General features: G+C 41.0%; 1 protein-coding gene across 3 annotated transcripts; it reads left to right on the top strand.

Annotated features, from left to right (window-relative positions):
* The first annotated feature begins 5,733 nt into the window (after positions 1 to 5,733).
* On the top strand, positions 5,734 to 15,191 carry COX20 (cytochrome c oxidase assembly factor COX20). Of its 3 annotated transcripts, none has more exons than XM_077965946.1 (4): positions 5,734 to 6,154; positions 12,664 to 12,778; positions 12,932 to 12,995; positions 13,756 to 14,005. In XM_077965946.1, the coding sequence occupies exons 1-2, from the start codon at positions 5,880 to 5,882 to the stop codon at positions 12,677 to 12,679; spliced, it is 291 nt and encodes a 96-aa protein (XP_077822072.1). In that variant the 5' UTR covers positions 5,734 to 5,879; the 3' UTR covers positions 12,680 to 12,778; positions 12,932 to 12,995; positions 13,756 to 14,005.
* The last annotated feature ends 6,045 nt before the right edge of the window (positions 15,192 to 21,236 follow it).

Genomic DNA, 21,236 nt, shown 5'->3' with positions numbered 1-21,236 from the left:
CAGGCTTCTAGAATCATAACTTTTTTTTTTTTTTAAACGGAGTCTCGCTCTGTCGCCCAGGCTGGAGTGCAGTGGCATGATCTCTGCTCACTGCAACCTCCACCTCCCAGGTTCAAGCGATTCTCCTGCCTCAGCCTCCCGAGCAGCTGGGATTACAAGTGCACCACCATGCCTGGCTACTTTTTGTATTTTTAGTAGAGACAGGGTTTTGCCATATTGGCCAGGCTGGTCTTGAACTCCTGACCTCAGGTGATCCGCCCACCTTGGCCTCCCAAAGTGCTGGGATTACTGGCGTGAGCCACCGCGCCTGGCCTGGAATCATAACTTGTATTGACCGCCAGACACACAGGGAGTCAGTCTCACAAGAGAACATGATAAAAACACAAAGCACAATAGCAGGCGTGTTTTTAGCAGACTGGAGAGGCCACTGCCGCGATTTCTAGCAGGGAACCCTGAAGAGCCACTCATTTTGTTCATGCCAGACCTATCTTGAATACCGTCCCTTTCCAGACCTGGTTCTTCAGCTTTCCCTTCAATGTGGTAAGTTTCTCCACATCTTCGCAATAGACGGAAGACCTTTTTTTCTTGTTTGTAGAGTCAGAGTCTGTTGCTTGCAATGAAAAGCCTTACAATACAAAGACGGCTGAATGATAATAAGCTTGATTGGATGCTATTGTATTTTACATAATTATATATAACGATAACATATAACATATTACGATTAATAAGCTTGGTTTAAAGCTATTATAGAGAAAGCTCATTCTTTCCAAATCCCCATGTAACATGAACAAAATGGTATCTCTTTTTGTTGTTGTTGATACAGAGTCTCACTCTGTTGCCCAGGCTGGAGTGCAGTGGTGCGATATTGGCTCACTGCAACCTCCACCTCACCGGTTCAAGCAATTCTCCTGCCTCAGACTCCCAAGTAGCTGGGACTACAGACACGCACCACCATGCCTGGCTAATTTTTTTGTATTTTTAGTAGAGACGGGGTTTCACCATGTTGGCCAGGCTGGTTTCGAACTCATGACCTCAAGTGATCCACCTGCCTTGGCCTCCCAAAGTGCTGGAATTACAGACATGAGCCACATACCAGGCCAGAAGTGTATCTCTCAGGTAAGACCACACCCCCCCCCATACAATCAATAAACCCCCAAAAGGAGAAACAAACAGGCCACAGTATAAGACAAAATAAAACAAAAACTAGAAATGAACAACAAAAGCATATCCAACCATACTCACATGTGAAATAAAAGCTGAAATTACACAAAATTTAGGAAGGATTAATGGGAACATTACCTCTATGATAATCTGATATAACGAATGATAAAATGATTCTCAGAGGGAATTTTATAGTCATAACGACATTCATTAGAAACCAAAAAAAGACGGAGAATAAGTGAATGAAGAAGTCAATTCAAAAAGCTAAAAAAAGACAATAGAATATATCAGGTAAATTTTTAAAATGTAAAATAGAAAGCGAAATTAAAAAACAGACAGTAAAACCAAAAGTTGGTCTTTTTAGAAGAAAAAAATATTCAAAATTATGAATGAGAAAGGGAGTATAGGATGATTATTTTCAAAATCATGAAAGTATGTTTTCATTATGAGTCAAGAATGCCTACTTAAGCAAGACACAAGATTCAGCACCATAAAAGGAAACATGGACAGATTTGATCCTGCAAGAAAAAAAGAGTTAAAATGTTTGAGAAATAAAAGACCCATAAACAAAAACAACAAAGAAGTGACCATGCAGAGCAGAAAAGATTCGTTACATATATCAGGACTAAAAACTATACTTGTAAAGAGCTGCTTTAACAGGGAAATCACATACACAACCAATTTTCTTTCTTTCTTTCTTTTGAGACAGAGTCTCATTCTGTCACCCAAGCTGGAGTGTAATGGCACCATCTCAGCTCACCGCAACCTCCACCTCCCGGGTTCAAGCAATTCTCCTGTCTCACCCTCCCGAGTAGCTGGGGCTGCAGGCACACACTACCACACCTGGTTGATTTTTGTATTTTTAGTAGAGACAGGGTTTCGCCATGTTGGCCAGGCTGGTCTCAAACTCCTAACCTCATGTGATCTTCCCACCTTGGCCTCCCAAAGTGCTGTCCCCAAATTTTTAAACACACAAAAGCTATAGAAAGTTAATTCTCAGAGAAAGAATGGTCAATAAACATTTGGAAGAATGCTCAACCACAGTAACAACCAGGAAAAGTTTAAAGCAGTAAGATACCATTTTCCCCCATCAGATTCAGCTCAGAGGCAGGGTCGTGCTCTGTCGCCCAAGCTGGAGTGCAGTGGCACAGTCATAGCTCATTGCGTCCTCAAGCTCCTGGACTCAAGCAATGCTTCCTCCTGCCTCAGCTACCCCCAAACCCCCCAAAAGCTGGGATTACAGGCACATGCCACTGAGCCCAGCTAATTTTTTGTTTTTGTTTTTGTTTTTTTGACAGAGATTGGTGTTGGGAGGAGTCTCGCTTTGTTGCCTAGGCTGGTCTCGAACTCCTGACCTGAAGAGATCCTCTTGCCTTGGCCTCTCAAATTGCAAGGGGATTATAGGCCTGAGCCATCACGCCCACCCTCCCCCAAATTAAAAAATGTGAACATATGCAGTGTTGAAAAGGTGAGGAAACAGGTAACTCTCCCATACAGTTGATGGGGAATGTAGATTGATAGTATTTTTGGAGGACAAATTAGCAGTATGTATTACATTTTAAATTGTGTGTACTCCTTTAAATCAGTTATTGCATTTCCAGATATTTGCCCTACAGAAATACTTGAACATGTGCACATATATGCATGCATATGGATGCTGACTGAAGCATTTTTGGGGGATTAGTAAAAAATGGAAACTTTCAGAAATGTCAATCAGAAAGAAAATAAAGGATTACTAAGCAGTCATTAAAATGAATGGGTAAGTCTGTAGTACGTACATAAAACAAATTCCCAGATACATAGCAAAAAGTAAGTCACTGAACGCAAATGATGTGGTACCGTGTCATTTCAGCATGTATCACATACAGATATATGTATACATAGGCATGGAGGCAAGTGTGACATAAAGCCTTTCATTATTTACCCAATATATTCCAGTGTTGTTTTAATGAAGACAAAATACAGGTATTCATGTGATAATTTTTTTTCTTTTTTTTTTTGAGACGAAGTTTCGCTCTTGTTGCCTAGGCTGGAGTGCAATAGTGCGATCTTGGCTCACCACAACCTCTGACTCCCGGGTTCAAGCGATTCTCCTGCCGCAGCCTCCCAAGTAGCTGGGATTACAGGCGTGTGCCACCACTTCCGGCTAATTTTTGTATTTTTAGTAGAGACAAGGTTTCGCCATGTTGGCCAGGCTGCTCTAGAACTCCTGACCTCAGCTGATCACCCGCCTCGGCCTCCCAAAATGCTAGGATTACAGGCACGAGCCACCGCACCTGGCCTCATGTGATAATATTTAATTACGAAAAAGCCGGGTGCCGGCCGGGCGCGGTGGCTCAGGCCTGTAATCCCAGCACTTTGGGAGGCCGAGACGGGCGGATCACGAGGTCAGGAGATCGAGACCATTCTGGCTAACACGGTGAAACCCCGTCTCTACTAAAAAAATACAAAAAACTAGCCGGGCGCGGTGGCGGCGACTGTAGTCCCAGCTACTCGGGAGGCTGAGGCAGGAGAATGGCGGGAACCCGGGAGGCAGAGCTTGCAGTGAGCCTAGATCGCGCCACTCACTCCAGCCTGGGCGACAGAGCAAGACTCCGCCTCAAAAAAAAAAAAAAGAAAAGAAAAGAAAAAGAAAAAGCCGGGTGCCAAAGCTCATGTCTGTAATCCCAGCACTTTGGGAGGGTGAGGCAGGAGGATCACTTCAGTCCAGAAGTTTGAGACCAGCCTGGGCAACATAGTGAGACACCACCCCCCACCTCCCATCTCTACAAATAATTTTTTTAAGAAGGAAAAAGAAGAGTTTAGAAAGAGAGACATCAAACTGTTATATTTACCTTAAAAAGGAGAGAAAGAACTGAGAGAGATTTTTACTTTCCATTCTATAACTGTTAATTAAAAATGGAAGTATTATGCAATTTTGTGAAAATAAAAATTTTAAAATAGCCCAGGCACAGTGGCTCATGCCTGTAATCCCAGCACTTTGGAAGCCCGAAGCAGGCGTATCACCTGAAGTCAGGAGTTTGAGGCCAGCCTGGCCAACATAGTGAAACCCTTTCTCTACCAAAAATACAAAAATTAGCCGGGTGTGGTGGCGGGCGCCTGTAATCTCAGCTACTTAGGAGACTGAGGCAGGAGAATCACTTGAACCTGGGAGGCAGAGGTTGCAGTGACCTGAGATTGCACCACTGCACTCCAGCCTGGGCGACAAAGTGAGACTCTGTCTCAAAATAAATAAATAAATAAATAATAAAAAATTAAAAAAAATTAAATCGTCCATGTGAAAATACTTTTCAAAGGCAAATAAAACGGACCCCAACAATGTCTACTCTAGCAAATTTTCAAAGTCACAATAAAAATAAAATAGGATGACTCAGTGGTGTTTTACTTGGTACTTTTGCAGTTTTCCTTTTACAACATAATCAACAACCACTTCGAAAGAATTCCCCGCTCCTTCACGGAATATTACTACCTTCAACACTGTTTTTCAGATCTGGAGTTCAAAGCATAGTTAGCATTCGAATTTCAGCGGAGAACCCAGAATTGGCAGGATATCACCAGCAGGGTGACTCTCTTCTTTTTCCCTAGCAAACAGTAGAACAGGACGTAGTTTCTCCCCGCGCCCAGACGGACCTTCGATCTTTCTCCCAGGCTGGACTGCAGTGGCGCGATCTCGGCTCACTGCAACCTCCGCCTTCCGTTTTCAAGCCATTCTACTGCCTCAAGCTCCCGAGTTGCTGGGATTACTGGCGCCCCCCACCACGCCAGGCTAATTTTTGTATTTTTAGCAGAGACGAGGTTTCACCATGTTGATCAGGCTGATCCCGAACTCCTGACCTCGTGATCCTCCCGCCTCGGCCTTCCAAAGTGCTGGGATTACAGGAGTGAGCCTCCGCGTTCCGGCACAGCATGTAGTTTCTAACTACAATTTCAGAAACAAAAACAAAAAACAACCCCAACCCCCCCCCCCACACACACACACACACCTCACTTTAAAAAAATTAACTGTGACACATACACCTCCTACACCGTGTATTTTACTGGGATCTAGAAAGGTATTAAATGGGCATGCAAGTAAGGTCGTTACGGAATAAGAATACGCCCAATGAACAGTGCTTATGAATTCGACATCGTTAACAGTGACCGCTTGCTGTCTGCCAGCGAGCAGCAGAGTTCGAAGCAGCATGACTTTGCACAATGACATACTCTACAAGTCCAGTCTCCCAAGAGTGCCCTTTGAAATACATATAACCTGAACGTGAAATGTAAAAGTACATAAAGGAGGCATAAAGTTAAAGGGGAAAAATTATAAATACTAGAAAAAATTGCTTTGTATTATTTGGATGGCTGAAAAATGGGCTCGACCCTGCACGCACGCGTTCTCGATTTGAGCTCGCCAATATGCAGTATTTTGTTTCACGTTATGGCGCAGTCGTAGGGAAGAGTGAAACGTGGAACACGACTTCACATCAAAAATGCACGTTGCAGAGGCATTTTTCCTCGGGGACGCAGGAAGACTTCGCCCCACGCGCGCCCTCCCCGCGGACACCAACGTCCTGACGCAAGTTCATTAGCGAGCCGCTCCCTCCATTTTGTCCCCCGTCTCCTTTAGGCGAACTGCGCCGTGCTATTTTAAAGCCACTTAGTAATGAAACTATAAAAGGGAGGAAGTGGGGTGGGCGTGGGAGCCCCGTTTGCGCGAGGCAGGCGCTGGGGACTAAATGGCTGCTGGTGCGGAGTGGGGCTGCCCCGGCACCAAAGGCTCGTCCCGTGGCCGGAAGGACAAAGGACACTTAGGGGACGAGGGCCGCCGAGCCAGCGCTGAGCGCCTTCCGGGTCGGTGGGCTGGGGCGGGCTGTGGGCTGCGCCGACCCCCGCAGCGGGGCCCACCCCGCGGGACAAAGCAGCGGCGCCGCGCCCGCTCCCTCCAACGCGGCCCCGCCCCTCGGCGCGCGCCCGGGGCTCGTGCACGTGAGCACGCGCGCCAGAGAAGACGGTTAGAAATGGCGGTTGGGGCGGAGGAGGGGGCTGGGGCGGGAAGCGGAGCTCTCTGGCTCGGTTCCGCCCCCGCCCCGCCAGGAATCCGGGAGCCGGTTTGTTTTCCGAACCCTTCTCCTTCCGTGCTCCCGACCCTGCAGGCTGTGTGCCGGGCTGGGAAGAAAATGTGGCCCGTTCGATGGAACAAAGGACATGACAGCCCAGGCACCAGCCCGTCCCGGTGCGGCCACTGCGGAGTATTAGGAACGTTCCCTAAAATGGCGGCCGGCGCGTGGGGACGGGGCGGGAGGCGGCGGCGCAAGGGGGCGGGACGGGGAGGGGCGCGGCTGGCCAGGCTTCTGCTCCGGCGACCCCGGCGGTGAGGGCGGGTGGAGTCGCGGAGTCGTCCTCATGGCCGCCGCGCCGGAGCCCGGTGAGCCCAAGGAGAGGAAGGTAACCCGGGGGTCGGCGGGGCGCGCGCCGCGGGTGGGCGGTGAGGACGGTCTCCGCGGAGCTCCAAGGCCCGGAGCACGTGCCACTGGCTTCTCTGCCACCCATGGGCTTGAAACTTAACTGTTCCTAGTCCTTATCCCCAGCCCCCAACATTTTAATCTAAGTTGCCGGGACAAAATTGACCAAAACTAGGGGGAGGAGGGGACCAGTAGTACTAATGACTTACTACAGGTCATTATGAAATAAACTAACAATACTGAATCTTTTGGCGAGAAAATTTTGCTGCTAAGGGCACTGCACTGTAATTTGCTAGTAAAGGCTAATAGTAGAGATTAAAGCTCCCTTGAGGACAGGTGCCTTGTCTTTAACACGTTGTATTCATCACTTTTAACACAGGAGTAAGTAATTGATGAGGGATGACTTGATTGTACTACGATGAGATGATGGGTTTTCTTCTCCATCACCAGTAGCCTCCCTAGCTGGTGTCCCTGTACTGTCTCCTGAATCCACCTTCCACTGTTATCCGCTGGCCCCTTCCAGTCTGTAAACTGGACAGTTTTCAGCCCTCTGCCTAACATCCGGTCGTAGCAGCCCATCCCAACTCTTTAAGGATAAAACCCAAATTCTTGGTATAGTAAAGCTAAACCAAGCGCTCTCCCTGGAAGGGCTCCTGTGTTTCACCAAAGCCGACTTAGGTACTTTCCCCGTCTTCCCAGGCATCCTGTACGTCGTTACACTTATCATATTGGAAGGCAATAAATGATCTTGCGTGGGCTCCTTATTAAGAGCAGGGAACCCAATTTCTATTCTCAGGGCAGAACAGGTATTCAGAAAAGGATAATGGAAGAGGAAAAAAGTTTTAATATAAACTATGGAGATCGTAACATTGGCTAATCATGAGCAAGTATTTATAGAAGACCACTGTGTGCTAAACGGCTCCTAATATATACTTTTAAGATATTCTCTCAGCTTGGAAATTGTGCTCACTTCTTGCTCTTGCTTGCTTCTCTGGTGGGCTTCCATCTAAATTTGGCCAAGACATCAGATCATACGGTTAATATTAACACATATTGTATAAATTGTTTTCATACTTAATAGCGAACAGGTTTTGTCAGTTTACGTACTACTGGTGCCTTATCTATTTTTACTCTCCCATACACTGCCCATTTGGAATAAGCTTAGTGGTTTGTTTTTAAAAAAAAAAAAAAAAAAAGATCCTTGCATACACACAGTAAATCCTAGATTCAGTTTTGTGATAAACACTGGAATCCTGAATGGGACTTTTGGTAGGAGACAACTGCTTTTTATAAAGGTCATAAAGGTGGTTTAATCCATGGAAATTAAAAAAAAAAAGGATCAACATTGACCTATTTAATTGGCCCATCAGTAAGTAGCAAAACAATATTGTAGTTGTTGAAATGAAGATAGTTACAAGCTTCAAACTGAGCATCGTCAGAGGTGGGAGGCCAAAAAACAAAAAATCGCTCATGAAACAGTAGTACCTATCAGAGCCCATCAAAAAGCTAATTAATAGAAGCTATGACGAATTAACAGCCCAAGGTACTGTCAGAAAAGAAGCCTGTGGTATTTTTTTAAAAAGAATTTGTCAGTGATCATTACAGCACAACCCAGGGAGAAGGATTATTTTAAGAATTAGCAAACCTAAAGTAAAAATGGGAGTTACCAAGCTGGCATACCTTGACAGAACTAGCCCCTAAAATCTGTCCTCTGCCACATTCTTGTCCTTCAGGAAACTTTAAAATGTGAAATTTGGTACATGTAAATTCACATTCAGGTAAATTCTTAATTCACCCATTCAAAATATATTTACAGAGTGCCTACTGAGTATTAGGCACTACACTAGGTACTAGACTGATGGAGACAGGAAAAATCCCTTTAAGGAGCTGACATTCTACTCGGGGAATCAATAAGCAAGACTTCTGCCGAGCCAGTGATGCAGAGATCAGGAGAAAGGCGGCATGTGTTCGGTAACAACCGTCTCAGCTTGTTAGAGGAATGGCAAGGCCACGGTGCCTGGACTAGTGGCCAAGAGTGGGATATGAAAGAGCACGGGATCATGCAGGGCCTTTGGAGCAATGGTAAGGATTCTGAGCATAATCGAAGGCTACAGAGGACTTATTATAGTCATCTGGTACACATTTTTGTGAGTAGAATCAAGATCTGAAAAGGTACTGTTGATAGATGGTAATTTGATAGGACAGGTTGAGCTTCCCACTTCAAAAAAAACCCAAACATTTTCTTTTAGTGTCTTATCAGTTTCAGATTTAGGATGCTCAACCTGTATTAGCAATGAAGTTGGTGGGCAGTGGTTTGGCTCAGGATGTATTTAGAATGTAGATCCTTCCAGACTTGTTAATACATTGAATGTGGATTTGATGAAGGAATCAAGGATGACTCTTAGGTTTTGGGTCTGAAAATTGGTTGAGTAGTGAGTGTGCCATTAAGAGGCCGGTTTGGAGGTGAAAATGTATTTTGCAAATACTAGGTTCAAGGTGCTTTTTATACATAAAAGTGTCATTCAGCAGATGAATGAGGCTGAAGCTTGGGAGAAATTAGGGTTTGATTGAGAAATCTGGAGTCATGATATAATGGCATTTAATTGAAAGCCTTGAGAGACCTACGAAGAGACTGGATTTCAAAGGAGGTAAGAGTGGCACTTCAACATCAGGAGGGAACAGCAGCAACAAAGATGTCAATGAAATGGAAAACCAGGAGACGTATTTGAAGCCAAGTAAAAGTTAAAAAGTTTCAAAAACAAATGATAATTTGTGCCACATATGCTGAGATGCAGACTAAGATAGACTGCAGTGGATGTCTTTTAGAAGTCTTGACTGGTGTCAAGTTCAGTGGATAGATGCCTCACTCAAGTGAGTTAAAGGGAGAATGGGAGGTTTTAAGTAGAAAAGCACACTTAAACTCAGAAAGTTTTGCCCTGAAAGGATGGTAATTTAGGAGGCTGATGAGGGGAGAGGGGTGTACAGAGGATTTTTGGTTTTTTTTTGAGATGAAGTCTTGCTGTGTTGCCCAGGCTGGAGTGCAGTGGTGCCATCTTGGCTCACTGCAACCTCCGCCCCCCGGGCTCACGCGATTCTGCCTCAGCCTCCCGAATAGCTGGGATTGCAGGCATGTGCCACCATGCCTGGCTAATTTTTTGTACTTTAGTAGAGACAGGGTTTTGCCATGTTGGCCAGGCTGGTCTCAAACTTCCGGCCTCAGGTGATCTACCCACTTTGGTCTCCCAAGGTGCTGGGAGTACAAGCGTGAGTCACTGTGCCTGGTCAAGAGGGTTGATAGTAAATTATTGCAAGTAAAAAAACTAACAAATGAAAGGGGTAGCTACAGAGGCCAAGCCCGAGTACGCGAGAGGGAAATCAAGTGCCCAAGTGGGAAGACTAGTGTTAGACAGTCTTCCTTTGCAATTCATCCTTTGCAACCAGAGGAAAGACAAATACGGGCACTGAAGCAGATTTAGTGGTGGAACATCAACTGGCTCTAATTTGATCAGATCTGTTTCTATACTTTATTGACATTCTGGCTTGGAAATCTCTTGAGCTTTCCTTAGATCCATCAGGGTGAGCTGGTAAAGCTGCTTTTCTAAATTTAAGCTTTAAAAATGTCTAACATTTCCTTAATTTATTTTTAAGGGTTCCTATTTGTTAGTGGCAAAGAGTTAAATCTTAAGTTTGCAGGCTACTTAAGGAATGGAAATGTTTAAGGCATGTATATTATGAACAGAACATTTCCATATATAAATACAATACTTCAAAGGGAGTTATGCCCGGGATCCTTTATTCATCTGCACTTCTGAGCATTTTACAGTTCAGTGTACTTGACTGTAAAGGTATACAGGCTCAAGTCGTTGCATATTCTTCCCATTTTGATAGAAATTGTAGGCATTTATGTACTGAATCGTATTACTTCTTAGACATGTGACAACTGGAAAGGTGCCCACGGAACCCTTCAGCCTTGGTTATTTCTTAATGATGTGGTTTGGCACAATGGAAATGTCATAGGCTTTGGGGTGAAACTGACTTCTACCTCCACTCCTGCCAACTCTTATTATTAGCCTTTTAAGTCCCTGAGACTGTTTCAGAGGTAATCTCACAGAGAGGCTGGAGAATTACAAAACATGTAGAGAGCCTGGCACTATTACCCACCCACGCCCACAACCAGCAGCTCTTAATTATGAGATCAGCCACTATTATTTTAGATCAGAGAGTTTTGTTGGGGATTGGGTTTGTTTCAGAAGGCACTATTTTAAATAGGATGTGTAGCTTCTATTTAGATATTTGCCTTTAAAGCCAGCTGAGCTATTTTCCTATTGTTTGCAAATTTACTTTGGTTAAAAATTAAAATTTCCTAAAGCAGTGTTTGCCCAGTCTGATAGTCAATCAGAAAAAACCACCTGGAGTTTTCTAAATAGATTCCAATGAATCTAAATCAGAATCTGAGAGTGGGACTAGAAAATACTTAGTGCTGCCCTGTGGTAGAAGCTGGTCTCGCACTCGCATCTTTGCACCTAAGACTAGAGATAAAACTGGTACTAACCCTCTGGCCCCAGCATCCCATCCTTGGGGAAATAGGCTAGTTAAGGGGTAGTCCTGGACTGGAGTGGTAAGTCCAGCATTCCCCATTTGCATAACACTACCCGCATGATCATATATCACCTGAGCTTTCATGCTGATAGGAGAAAAGTCTTTTTGCTAAATGAAATCCCCCAACCTCTTGGTAATGTGAAGAACTGTACTGCAAAGCTTTGAAACAATCCTGTGTTAGGCATGCAGTTGGGAGCAGGGGGCCAGACAGGGAGAGGGAAAAAATGGAATAGAATGATTCAAGAGTAAATAATTTTTGCTTTATTATGAACCAAATCACATTTTGTCTCTTTCAACAGATGCTTGAGCCAAAGAAGCAAACATAGGCAGAAATACAATTGAGAATATGTATCTTCATGTTTCAACCTTTAATCTGACTTGCCTTTTACTGTCCTTTCCCCATTTCTTCTAACGTCTTTTGCCTTACAATATATTACCTTCTAGGTATCACCTCATCCTATAGAATCCTCTTCTAGTTTTAATGTCCTGCCCCAAATACTAACCCATTGAAGATAACTATGAAACCTTTAAATGGACAGAGTGGTTCCTTTTAAAAGCAGCCTTACTGAAAATCTGATACATACTGAATCAAGTTTTAGAAAACAATTACAATAACTTTTCTAAACTTTTGTGTTGACAGAAATGCCAGTTCAGCAGTGTGACTGTTCTTTCAAATGTCTGTCATGCCGCCCTAGAGTGACAGACATCCCAGTTAAACATATTGGGAAAAAGAAACACATAAATCCAATGAAGACTGTAGAAAAAGAAGTCATTTTAGCACTTGAAGAAACTTCAGTCATCTAACCCAATCCGTTCATGTTATAGATTGAGACCATGGAGATAAAAGTAGCCTATAGAATACAAAAGTTAGCGGCAGATCTGAGAGAAAAATCCCGCTCTTTGGATCCGCGGGTTTTTCACCACACCTAGCTATCGTTACCATGTATTATGAACAAAGAATCAAATATAATCAAGTGCAGCCTCACTTCACAGGCAAGAAAAGAGACTAGAGTTTAATATATTGTCCATGTTTATCTTAACATGAAACATTTACTCTTACAACCACAGTTGACGTTAACCTAGTTAATAAAATATGAAAGGTTTTTAAATGGCACTACATAAGCAAACATGACTCAAATTACTTCTTCCGTTTCTGCTTCCCAAATTATTGGAGTTATTGAAGCAAACTATGCTGCTTTCAATTTCAGTGATAGGCATAAAAGTTACCCTATTGCTTAAGGGTGTTCTGGTCCAATTTTTAAGGCTTTCAGATTGAAAGATTCAGACTGCACACCAAAGCTGGACAAAGACAATACAAGCTGATTTAGGTTTTCACATGGCACATATTCCAGTTTAAACCCTTAACTACAACAAAATAAATGGTGTTGTCATTTTTGCCAAACCACCCCAAAATGAAATACTTTCTTACTCAATCTAGGTTTTTTTTTTTCCATTCTAGGCCTTTAAGCTCCTAGGATTTTTAGATGTTGAAAATATTCCCTGCGCCCGGGATTCAATATTGTATGGTTCATTAGGATCTATTGTGGCTGGCTTTGGACATTTTTTGTTCACTAGTGAGTATCTGTGTTTATTTTATTTCTCTATGTACTAAAAAATGCATTTCTCTATGTGATGAAAGATTTTTTTTCTAGATGGAGTAATGTATATAACAGGCAATTATAACAGGCATTTATATTCTAATTGACTGTTACGCTTATTTTTGACAGGTAGAATTAAAAGATCATGTGATGTTGGAGTAGGAGGGTTTATCTTGGTGACTTTGGGATGCTGGTATGTTTGCTAAGTATTCATGATAGGTTATCTAATTCAAAAAGCACGTTTTCAGAGCAATCTCCCATTGTGAGATACTCACCCTCAATGAAGAATCTTGACTTTTAAGGACATTTTCATGGAAATCTGTCTTAAAATGCTTGAACGCATAAATGCGTATTAGATATTCCATTAAAAAGAAAGCTGTGGTTTTTACACTTCACTTAGGAAAGCCTCAACCATTTCCCTTACCCTAATACTTATTTCATCCCTGCTTATTCATATCTGAAAATGCTACTTTAAGAATGTGTTTATAACCACTGATCAGTGAAAATATGGATGAGCCTCAAATATTTGCCAGACCTAAGAGTACGATATGTACATACTATATGGTTCCATTTATACATGAATTTCTGCAGTGAACTATTTAAGGTGATAGAAATAATTATATGTAGACATAGCATTATTATCCTGTTAATGAGAGCAAATACTAGTTTCTTATAATAAACAATGCTATCAGAAGACTGAAAACTAATGGATTTTATCATTTACAAACTGTTATGTAGACATCCTTTTCTTTCCTAATAAAAAAGAATGTGTTGATAGTATTCTGACACCAATACTGCCCAAAAATAGCACTATAAATTAGAACATTCATATTTTTCAGTCTCAGGGTAGTCATCTGTAAGTATTTAAGTTCTGTGTGATTTATAGAGAATTTCATAAATTAATTTCTCTAGGACTTAATATTAACAATTTATTCATATTCTTTTCTTCCAAGGTTTCATTGTAGGTATAATTATGCAAAGCAAAGAATCCGGGAAAGAATTGCCAGAGAAGAAATTAAAAAGAAGATATTATATGAAGGTACCCACCTCGATCCTGAAAGAAAACACAACAGCAACAGCAGCAATTGAACAATCTTGAGCACAGAAAAGTCAATGTGAACGAAGTTAATTAAGATCAACCACACAAAACATTTCATGTGCAATAAGCTCTCAATCAAATAAATAAAGTTTAAGTTGTAGTCATTTTTTTCCCCCACTTGTATGGAATGAAAACTTGCCATTTTATTCTGGCCCCATGTCTACTGCCAGGATAGCATTCTTACATGTTACATATAGTGGACTTGTCATACTTAAAATGTGAAAGAATTATAAAACCTAGTGTTTAATGTACTTGGAAAGAGTTTCCTTGTAGTAGTAAGTATAGAGTTTAATGATAAGTAAACTTCCCTTAACAAAAACCTCAACCTTATTAGTATCCCATTAAAAAGCAGCAACTACTTACTGACTTCTTAAAAGATTTAAAACGAAGGGATTTTATCACTTTGCAAATTATTTTTTAAATGCATTCATCATTTGACAGTATTCTCTCATTTCTTAAAATGTGAGTCATCTTCCAAAAGAGTTGTTTTTAACTGCCCTAAACATTTTTGGGAAAGTATGCAGGGTTTAAATTTTTAAGTATAATTAGTTTTGAATTTAAATAGGCACATGGAACTTGTTTGGCAGACTGATGCAATAGAAAAATAATTGCAGTATTACTATTAATGTAAACAATCCATTTGAAAGTCAATCAGCTGCTCCCATTAAAATATTATTTAAAATACAAGAATACCCACAGCATCTAACTAAATCCTCAGGATTTACTCTCTGGAGAAATTCTCCCTTTCTAGGAAAATGAAGTTATTCCTGGTTTTAATCTGTACAATTACTTTAAGAAAATCTATTAAATATAACAAAACACAAGCTAGATGCTTAAGAAATGCTTAAAGAAATACTGGGGGGAAGACACCAGCAGTCAACAAGATTGTGGCCATTTCTGGTCCTATTATTTTGATGTACCATGGAAGGCACAGAAATAGCAAAGAAAATATTATTTTGATCTACATCTTTTTCTAAAGAAAAATGGAGCTTGCTCCAGTTCAATTCACAAGAACATTTTCCCTCCCATGCCCACCTTTTCTTGTGGCTGTCGCTAGGAAGGTTATGATGCAGAGGCTGTGTGGTTTACCAAATGCCTTAACTTAGCAGTGAATGACACTGTCAAACACATGTTGAGGGAAAATTTTTACTGATTCACAAAAAGGAAGACAGTTTGCCCACTCTTAGTGGCACAAATCAAAGCTGCATGCAGTCTACATTATCCAAATTAGTTATAACCAAATAATTGTTAAAAAATTCTGCCGGGCGCGGTGGCTCACACCTGTAATCCCAGCACTTGAGGTCAGGAGTTCAAGACCAGCCTGGCCAACATGGTGAAACCCTGTCTTGTCTAAAAATACAAAAATTAGCCAGGCATGGTGGTGCATGCCTGTGGTCCCAGGTACTCAGGAGGCTGAGGCAGGAGAATCACTTGAACCCGAGGTGGGGCGGGCGGAGGTTGCTGTGAGCCGAGATTGCGCCACTGCACTCTAGCCTAGGTGATAGAGACTCTCTCGAATTTAAAAAAAAAAAAAAATACATAGGATATTCAACCATGTTTTCAGAGGCAGCACTGCATGAATGTGGGAAAATATTGATGATCACTAATCAATAATCTGATAACTGTGGACAGGCCACTTATACTTAGTTATCCCTTGGTATCCACAGGCCCAAGTCCCTTGAAATAAAATGCCCTCATATTTGCATATAATCTACATACATTTTCCCATATACTTTAAGTCATCTCTAATTACTTACAATGCCTAATATAAAATAAATGCCCTGTAAATATAGTTATTATTTTCCTTTTTTGTTGTTGTTGTTTCATTGTTATTTTTTGTCTTTACCTCCAGTATTTTCAACCCACGGTTGGTTGAATCCAAGGATGCAGAACTGGAGGACATGGAGGGCTGACGTGTAACATACGTAACATGTAAAACAGGTCCCTTCCAGCACTAGCACACTGCAATTACATCTTACCCTGAGTAAGAGAGAAGCTCTCTCTTGGCTGGTAAAATTTCCAATGTCTTCACCAATAACAAGGTTAGCTCATTTTCACAGAAGTTTGCATAAACTGGAAACCTGGATAAAAACAAATTTGTAACATATTTGGTTGGATTTTTTTTTAAATGCTTCATGTATTTACATGATAACTTTTATTCTTGTGCTATTAAGATTTTACAAGTGTATTAATAAATTACTAAAGTCTGTAACACCCACCCTCAATAAGGAGAAACCAGTAGACACTTCCAGTCTCTCCTACCAATGTCTACCCTACCATCCAACTTCACGTCCAAACTGTAGTTTTTTGCTAAACCTTCAATGCACTGTGACCCTTTTTTTTCTCTTGAGATGGAGTTTCATTCCCGTTGCCCAGGCTGGAGTGCAGTGGCATGATCTTGGCTCACTGCAACCTCCACCTCCCGGGTTCAAGCAATTCTCCTGCCTCAGCCTCCCACGTAGCTGGGATTACAGGTGCATGCCACCACATCTGGCTAATTTTTGCATTTTTAGTAGAGACAGGGTTTCACCATGTTGGCCAGGCTGGTCTTGAACTGACCTCAGGTGATCCGCCTGCCTCAGCCTCCCAAAGTGCTGGGATTACAGGCGTGAGCCACCGCCCCTGGCACATTATGGCCTTTATACCCTATCCACGCTGCCACTTTTTCGTTTCACTTGGAATGGCTTTTTTACTTCCTCTCTGTAACTTTCCATTCTTTTGCTCACTAGCTTCTGGGAACTACAATCACCTTTTAAGTTCTCACTATTTTGTGTCTTATAATCGTTGGTGCTTTCCTTGGTCACCAGCAGTGTCAGGTACCATCACGTACAGCCTAAGTTTCTCACTGGCAAAAACCTTGGCCATTTTTATCTTTACATTCTCATCCAAGTATCTGGCACAAAATAGTCAATAAATACTAGACAAAATAGTCCAGGTTCCTGGCCGGGCGCGGTGGTTCACACCTGTAATCCCAGCACTTTGGGAGGCCAAGGCGGGCAGATCACATGGTTAGAAGTTCGAGACCAGCCTGGCCAACCATGGTGAAACCCCGTCTGTACTAAAAAACGAAATATAAAAATTAGCCTGGCATGGTGGTGTGCAACTGTAATCCCAGCTACTCGGGAGGCTGAAGCAGGAGAATTGCTTGCACCTGAGGGGCGGAGGTTGCAGTGAGCTGAGATCGTGTCACTGCACTCCAGCCTTAGGTGACAGAGCCAGACTCGGTCTCAAAAAAAATAAAAATAGCCCAGGTTCCCCTTCTCTCATCCAGACTTTCACACGTCACAATTTCAAACTGTAAGAGTAACCTACCTTCCATGAGCACCTGGAACCTCCAGCGTACAGCTTCTTTCATTGTTCCATTAATTCCGAAATGTCACACTAGGTGATATAGCAGTAGGTACCAGCTAAATAGCTGATTAAAATAGAATTATGGTTATTAGTAGTCTTACAAACTTCTTGTGGCTTATCTATCATACCTACTTTTAAAAAATCTTCTAAGTGCTTTATGCACTTTCCCCTTCCCTCGCCCCTCCCTCTGGTTTTCCTTGACTGCTTGTGCTTTTCCATCTCAGTAAAAGGACCTCGGGGAATTTAAAATTAACTAGCTCTTCTCTGGACTTGTGATTTATATTGACTGAGTTTGGCAACAAGAAAATGTGACTATCCCTAGGTACCATCATTTGATTTGCAAGCATCTCTTTAGTCTACGTACCTCTACTCCATCGCTGGTTTCCCTTTGCTTCGATTATATAATGCGAGGAGGTCTATATAATAAATTCAGGATTCCTGTTTATGCACTTTTCAGCAAAGAGCTAGGGATCAAATAGGGTTTCAATCCTTCTATTCCTAGATAAAAATCTGTGATGGGGATCAAGACACCCCTTTAAAAGTCATGTTAAGATATACACTATTCTTTGGGTAAGCAGAAGATCTTAACAAGGAAAGTAGAAAAATTAAAATGATTGCTGTAATTCTGATTTTTAGTGGTCCTCTAGAATAAAATAATTTTTGGAAGTAGTTATCTTAAAATACTCCAGTCGTCATCAACCCAGGTCAATATACCAATATCCTCTACCACCCAAAATACTGGTATTTTACACAACTTATTTTGCACATTAAGTTCCATTTTAAAATGTTTTAAAATGTTTTCTTAAAAAGGAAGCTGTTAGAACAAAAAAATTATGAAGGTAGTTTTTTCAAAGTATTAAAGTTCATAATGTGAGCACTACAAATGTTTTACAAATATTTTTCAGTGCTTTCAACCATTGCATTTGCCCTATGCTTCCATGTTCTAGAATAAGGACATTTAAGTATTTTTATGTTGATAATAAGCAAATACTAATTCTGAGAGAGGTTTCTATTGTTCACTTTAAAAGGTAGGTCAATGTAATGGGTGGTATCTGTTCTTAATTCTTCTAAGAATTAAATCCTGTATGTTATCAGTCACCTATTATATGGCACACCCTCAGGGGATATCAAAGTAATCATTCTTTGCATATACTGGCTTCTTAAGGTTTAAGTTTCCATAAAAATGTTTCTTCACCGATACCCTGAAGTCATGTGAAATAAAACATATGCCTTACCATCTAAATTCAAAGCTTATTTTTGAAATGAATGTTTCCCTTTTCTGTAGTTTTATGATTTTTCTCAAATGAACAGAAATGGCTATGAAACTGTAAGTTGCCTACTCTTCAGAAACCATTAAATTGCTTTATTTGTGAGTAGACCCATATTTCATTAAGCAAACTCTGATAGCTACATCTGGAATCAGAATAGAGCCCAAGCCCTCTTAGTTCACCTAAAGACATTCTGGAGTGTATAGTGGGGAAAATAAATTCCTCTAAAGTCTTTTTCAGGGAAATGGAAAATTACATGTCCTGGACTGATACAACCAAAGCTCACACAAGCCCTCCCATTCCTTCAGTCTTGAATTTACTTCCTAGTTGATTTTATGTACTTCAATATATGAACTAATCACTTCATTATCCAAAAGGATGTCAAGCTATTTTCCAAATTTTCATAAGCTAGTAAAAATAAGTATTTGTGAATTTAATAGAAATGAAAAAGATTTTGGGCAACCAAGGACAGAAAGGTCTCCTATGCACTGTTTGACGTTAGAACGTTGTAAGGAAGTACTTACACTCTACCAAGTAGGGTGGAGATCAAAACAAACGTATTGCCAAAAGTTTAATAGATGACATCAGAAAAATGATCTAACTTTGAAAGTACTCAGGTCTATTTGCACATACACCTGTAAACCTAAGCAAGAGGACTGCCAATTGCTAAGAACACACAGAATACACACTTCACCTCAGATATGCAAGAGAAAACACCCTTTTTTCTGTTGTGGAGACTCTGTCCATCTGGTTACCAATTACCCTCTTCCCCCATCTTTTAAAAATAGAGCCCTATTTAAAGTGATTCTGGAAGCCTAACGTAACTATGAAATGTACAAGCAGCAATTAATTTGGAATACCTATTGGAATCACTGGAACATTTAGTTGGACCCTTTAACTCTTCCACACAGCACATTCACATGGACAGACTAAGGAAAAGGAGATGAAATGTAAATCAGCACATTTGTTTGCTTTACTTTTCAAGAAAAAAAAAAAGTTACGTTGGAATCTTTTATTCTTGTACTTGACCATGATTCTCCCAATCTTTAACTACATACAACTGAGATACAGGATACAAGTTGCCTCAAAAAATTCCTTTTGTTAGTTGACATTTAAATAAGCCAATAACTCTTTAGGTACTAATGTTATCTCACCTCCATATATGCTTTAACTGTTGCAGCATTAATGTCACACTTACAAACTGGTGTCCATACCAGCCCCATCTATTCTTGGTGTTTTAAATTTTTTTAAATGTCTCGGCTGACACCAATTTGTGGCAATGCTTTAAGTGTTTGCAACATGTATTTTACTAGATATCACTCATTTGACTTCCCGTAAGGTTCAGAATGGAATTGTTAACTAGTAGGAAGAACATCCACAATGGTGCAGCACTTCTGCCAGATGCTAACTCTCCAGCCTGTAATATCTGCATTATTTTTCAATAATATAGACAGACTGGACATGCTCATGAGTAACTATGTCATTGGCACAGTATGGTGACCATAACGGTGCAAAAAAACCCTGAATCTCTATAGAAGACATTTCTCTAGAGACTAACCTACACTGACATTTACTTCACACTTCCAACTACAGTATATAGCTTTTTATGCCCAGGATTCAGCTGTAAAAGCAAAGCACCTGCTCAAGACACAAGTATACGCTGAATCCTGGCATGAAAAAGAAAGTATTCCTTATCAATAATTAGGTAACTACAAACTGACAACATGGTTATGATCCCTGTCCTAATAACTTGCCTAACCAAGTAGTGATTACTGATGTCCTGGCCCATCTTCAACATGTTTGCCTAACACTAGGCTTACAATCAACACATTCTACTACATAGGTGTTATATTTTCTGAGTAATTCTAGGTTAACATTATGAATATAACCCATCTGCCTATTTCCAATCTACTATCCCTTAAAACTATTATTAAAGATTCCTGGGGCAACTAACGAAAATTATTTCAATCATTTATATTTTTAGTCAATTGGTTAGGATGCGAAAGCATAGTCCTACTCAATAATGTAAGCGTATCATCAATTTCCCACCTAACCTCCTCCCTGAGACTGTGCTATTTCTGCATGACTTGAGATTGACATAAGTGTGACGCCAAATAAACTAGCACACATATTAAGCTAAACATAATGAAAACTAAGTATTAAGATGAATTGTTTCTGTTCAATTTCAAAAACATAGACTCTAGGTGACCCCTGGTTTTTCACCTACTCCAAAGGGATACATACTACATTAGTAGTATAGCTCACTTCCAAATTCTCAAGGGCTTATTCTAATTAAGTTTCATAACAAAGGTTAATAAGACAAAGGTCACTCCAACATGAGTTAGCTGGACAAAGTACTTTTAATGCTTATTTTACAAATATGTACCTGTAGTGCTAATCCTAGGCAAAGAAAACAGGATGATTCAAGAGCAGCCTATGTAACTACCAACTCAAGCACTAATACTAGCTAGACCACCTTCATGCTTTAAAATTTAAAGTTACGGAGTAGCTGTGGCCCTCCCCCACCAAAAAAAAAGCTTTAAATAATAAAGGCACTGCAGCGTTAACTAAATTTTAGGGTAAATTTAGGCAATTAACAATTCGAAGAGACTTGTGGTTTATATAATTAGTAATTCAAATGACTGTTTTAGAGATCTCAGGTAGTTGACCAATTCTTGCTCAAAGCACGGTTTATGCTGGGTATGAGTCCCAATGC

The sequence above is a fragment of the Macaca mulatta genome, chromosome 1 (genome assembly GCF_049350105.2).
Source record: "Macaca mulatta isolate MMU2019108-1 chromosome 1, T2T-MMU8v2.0, whole genome shotgun sequence".
NCBI lineage: Eukaryota > Metazoa > Chordata > Mammalia > Primates > Cercopithecidae > Macaca > Macaca mulatta.
This window is presented reverse-complemented; position numbering and strand designations above follow the sequence as displayed.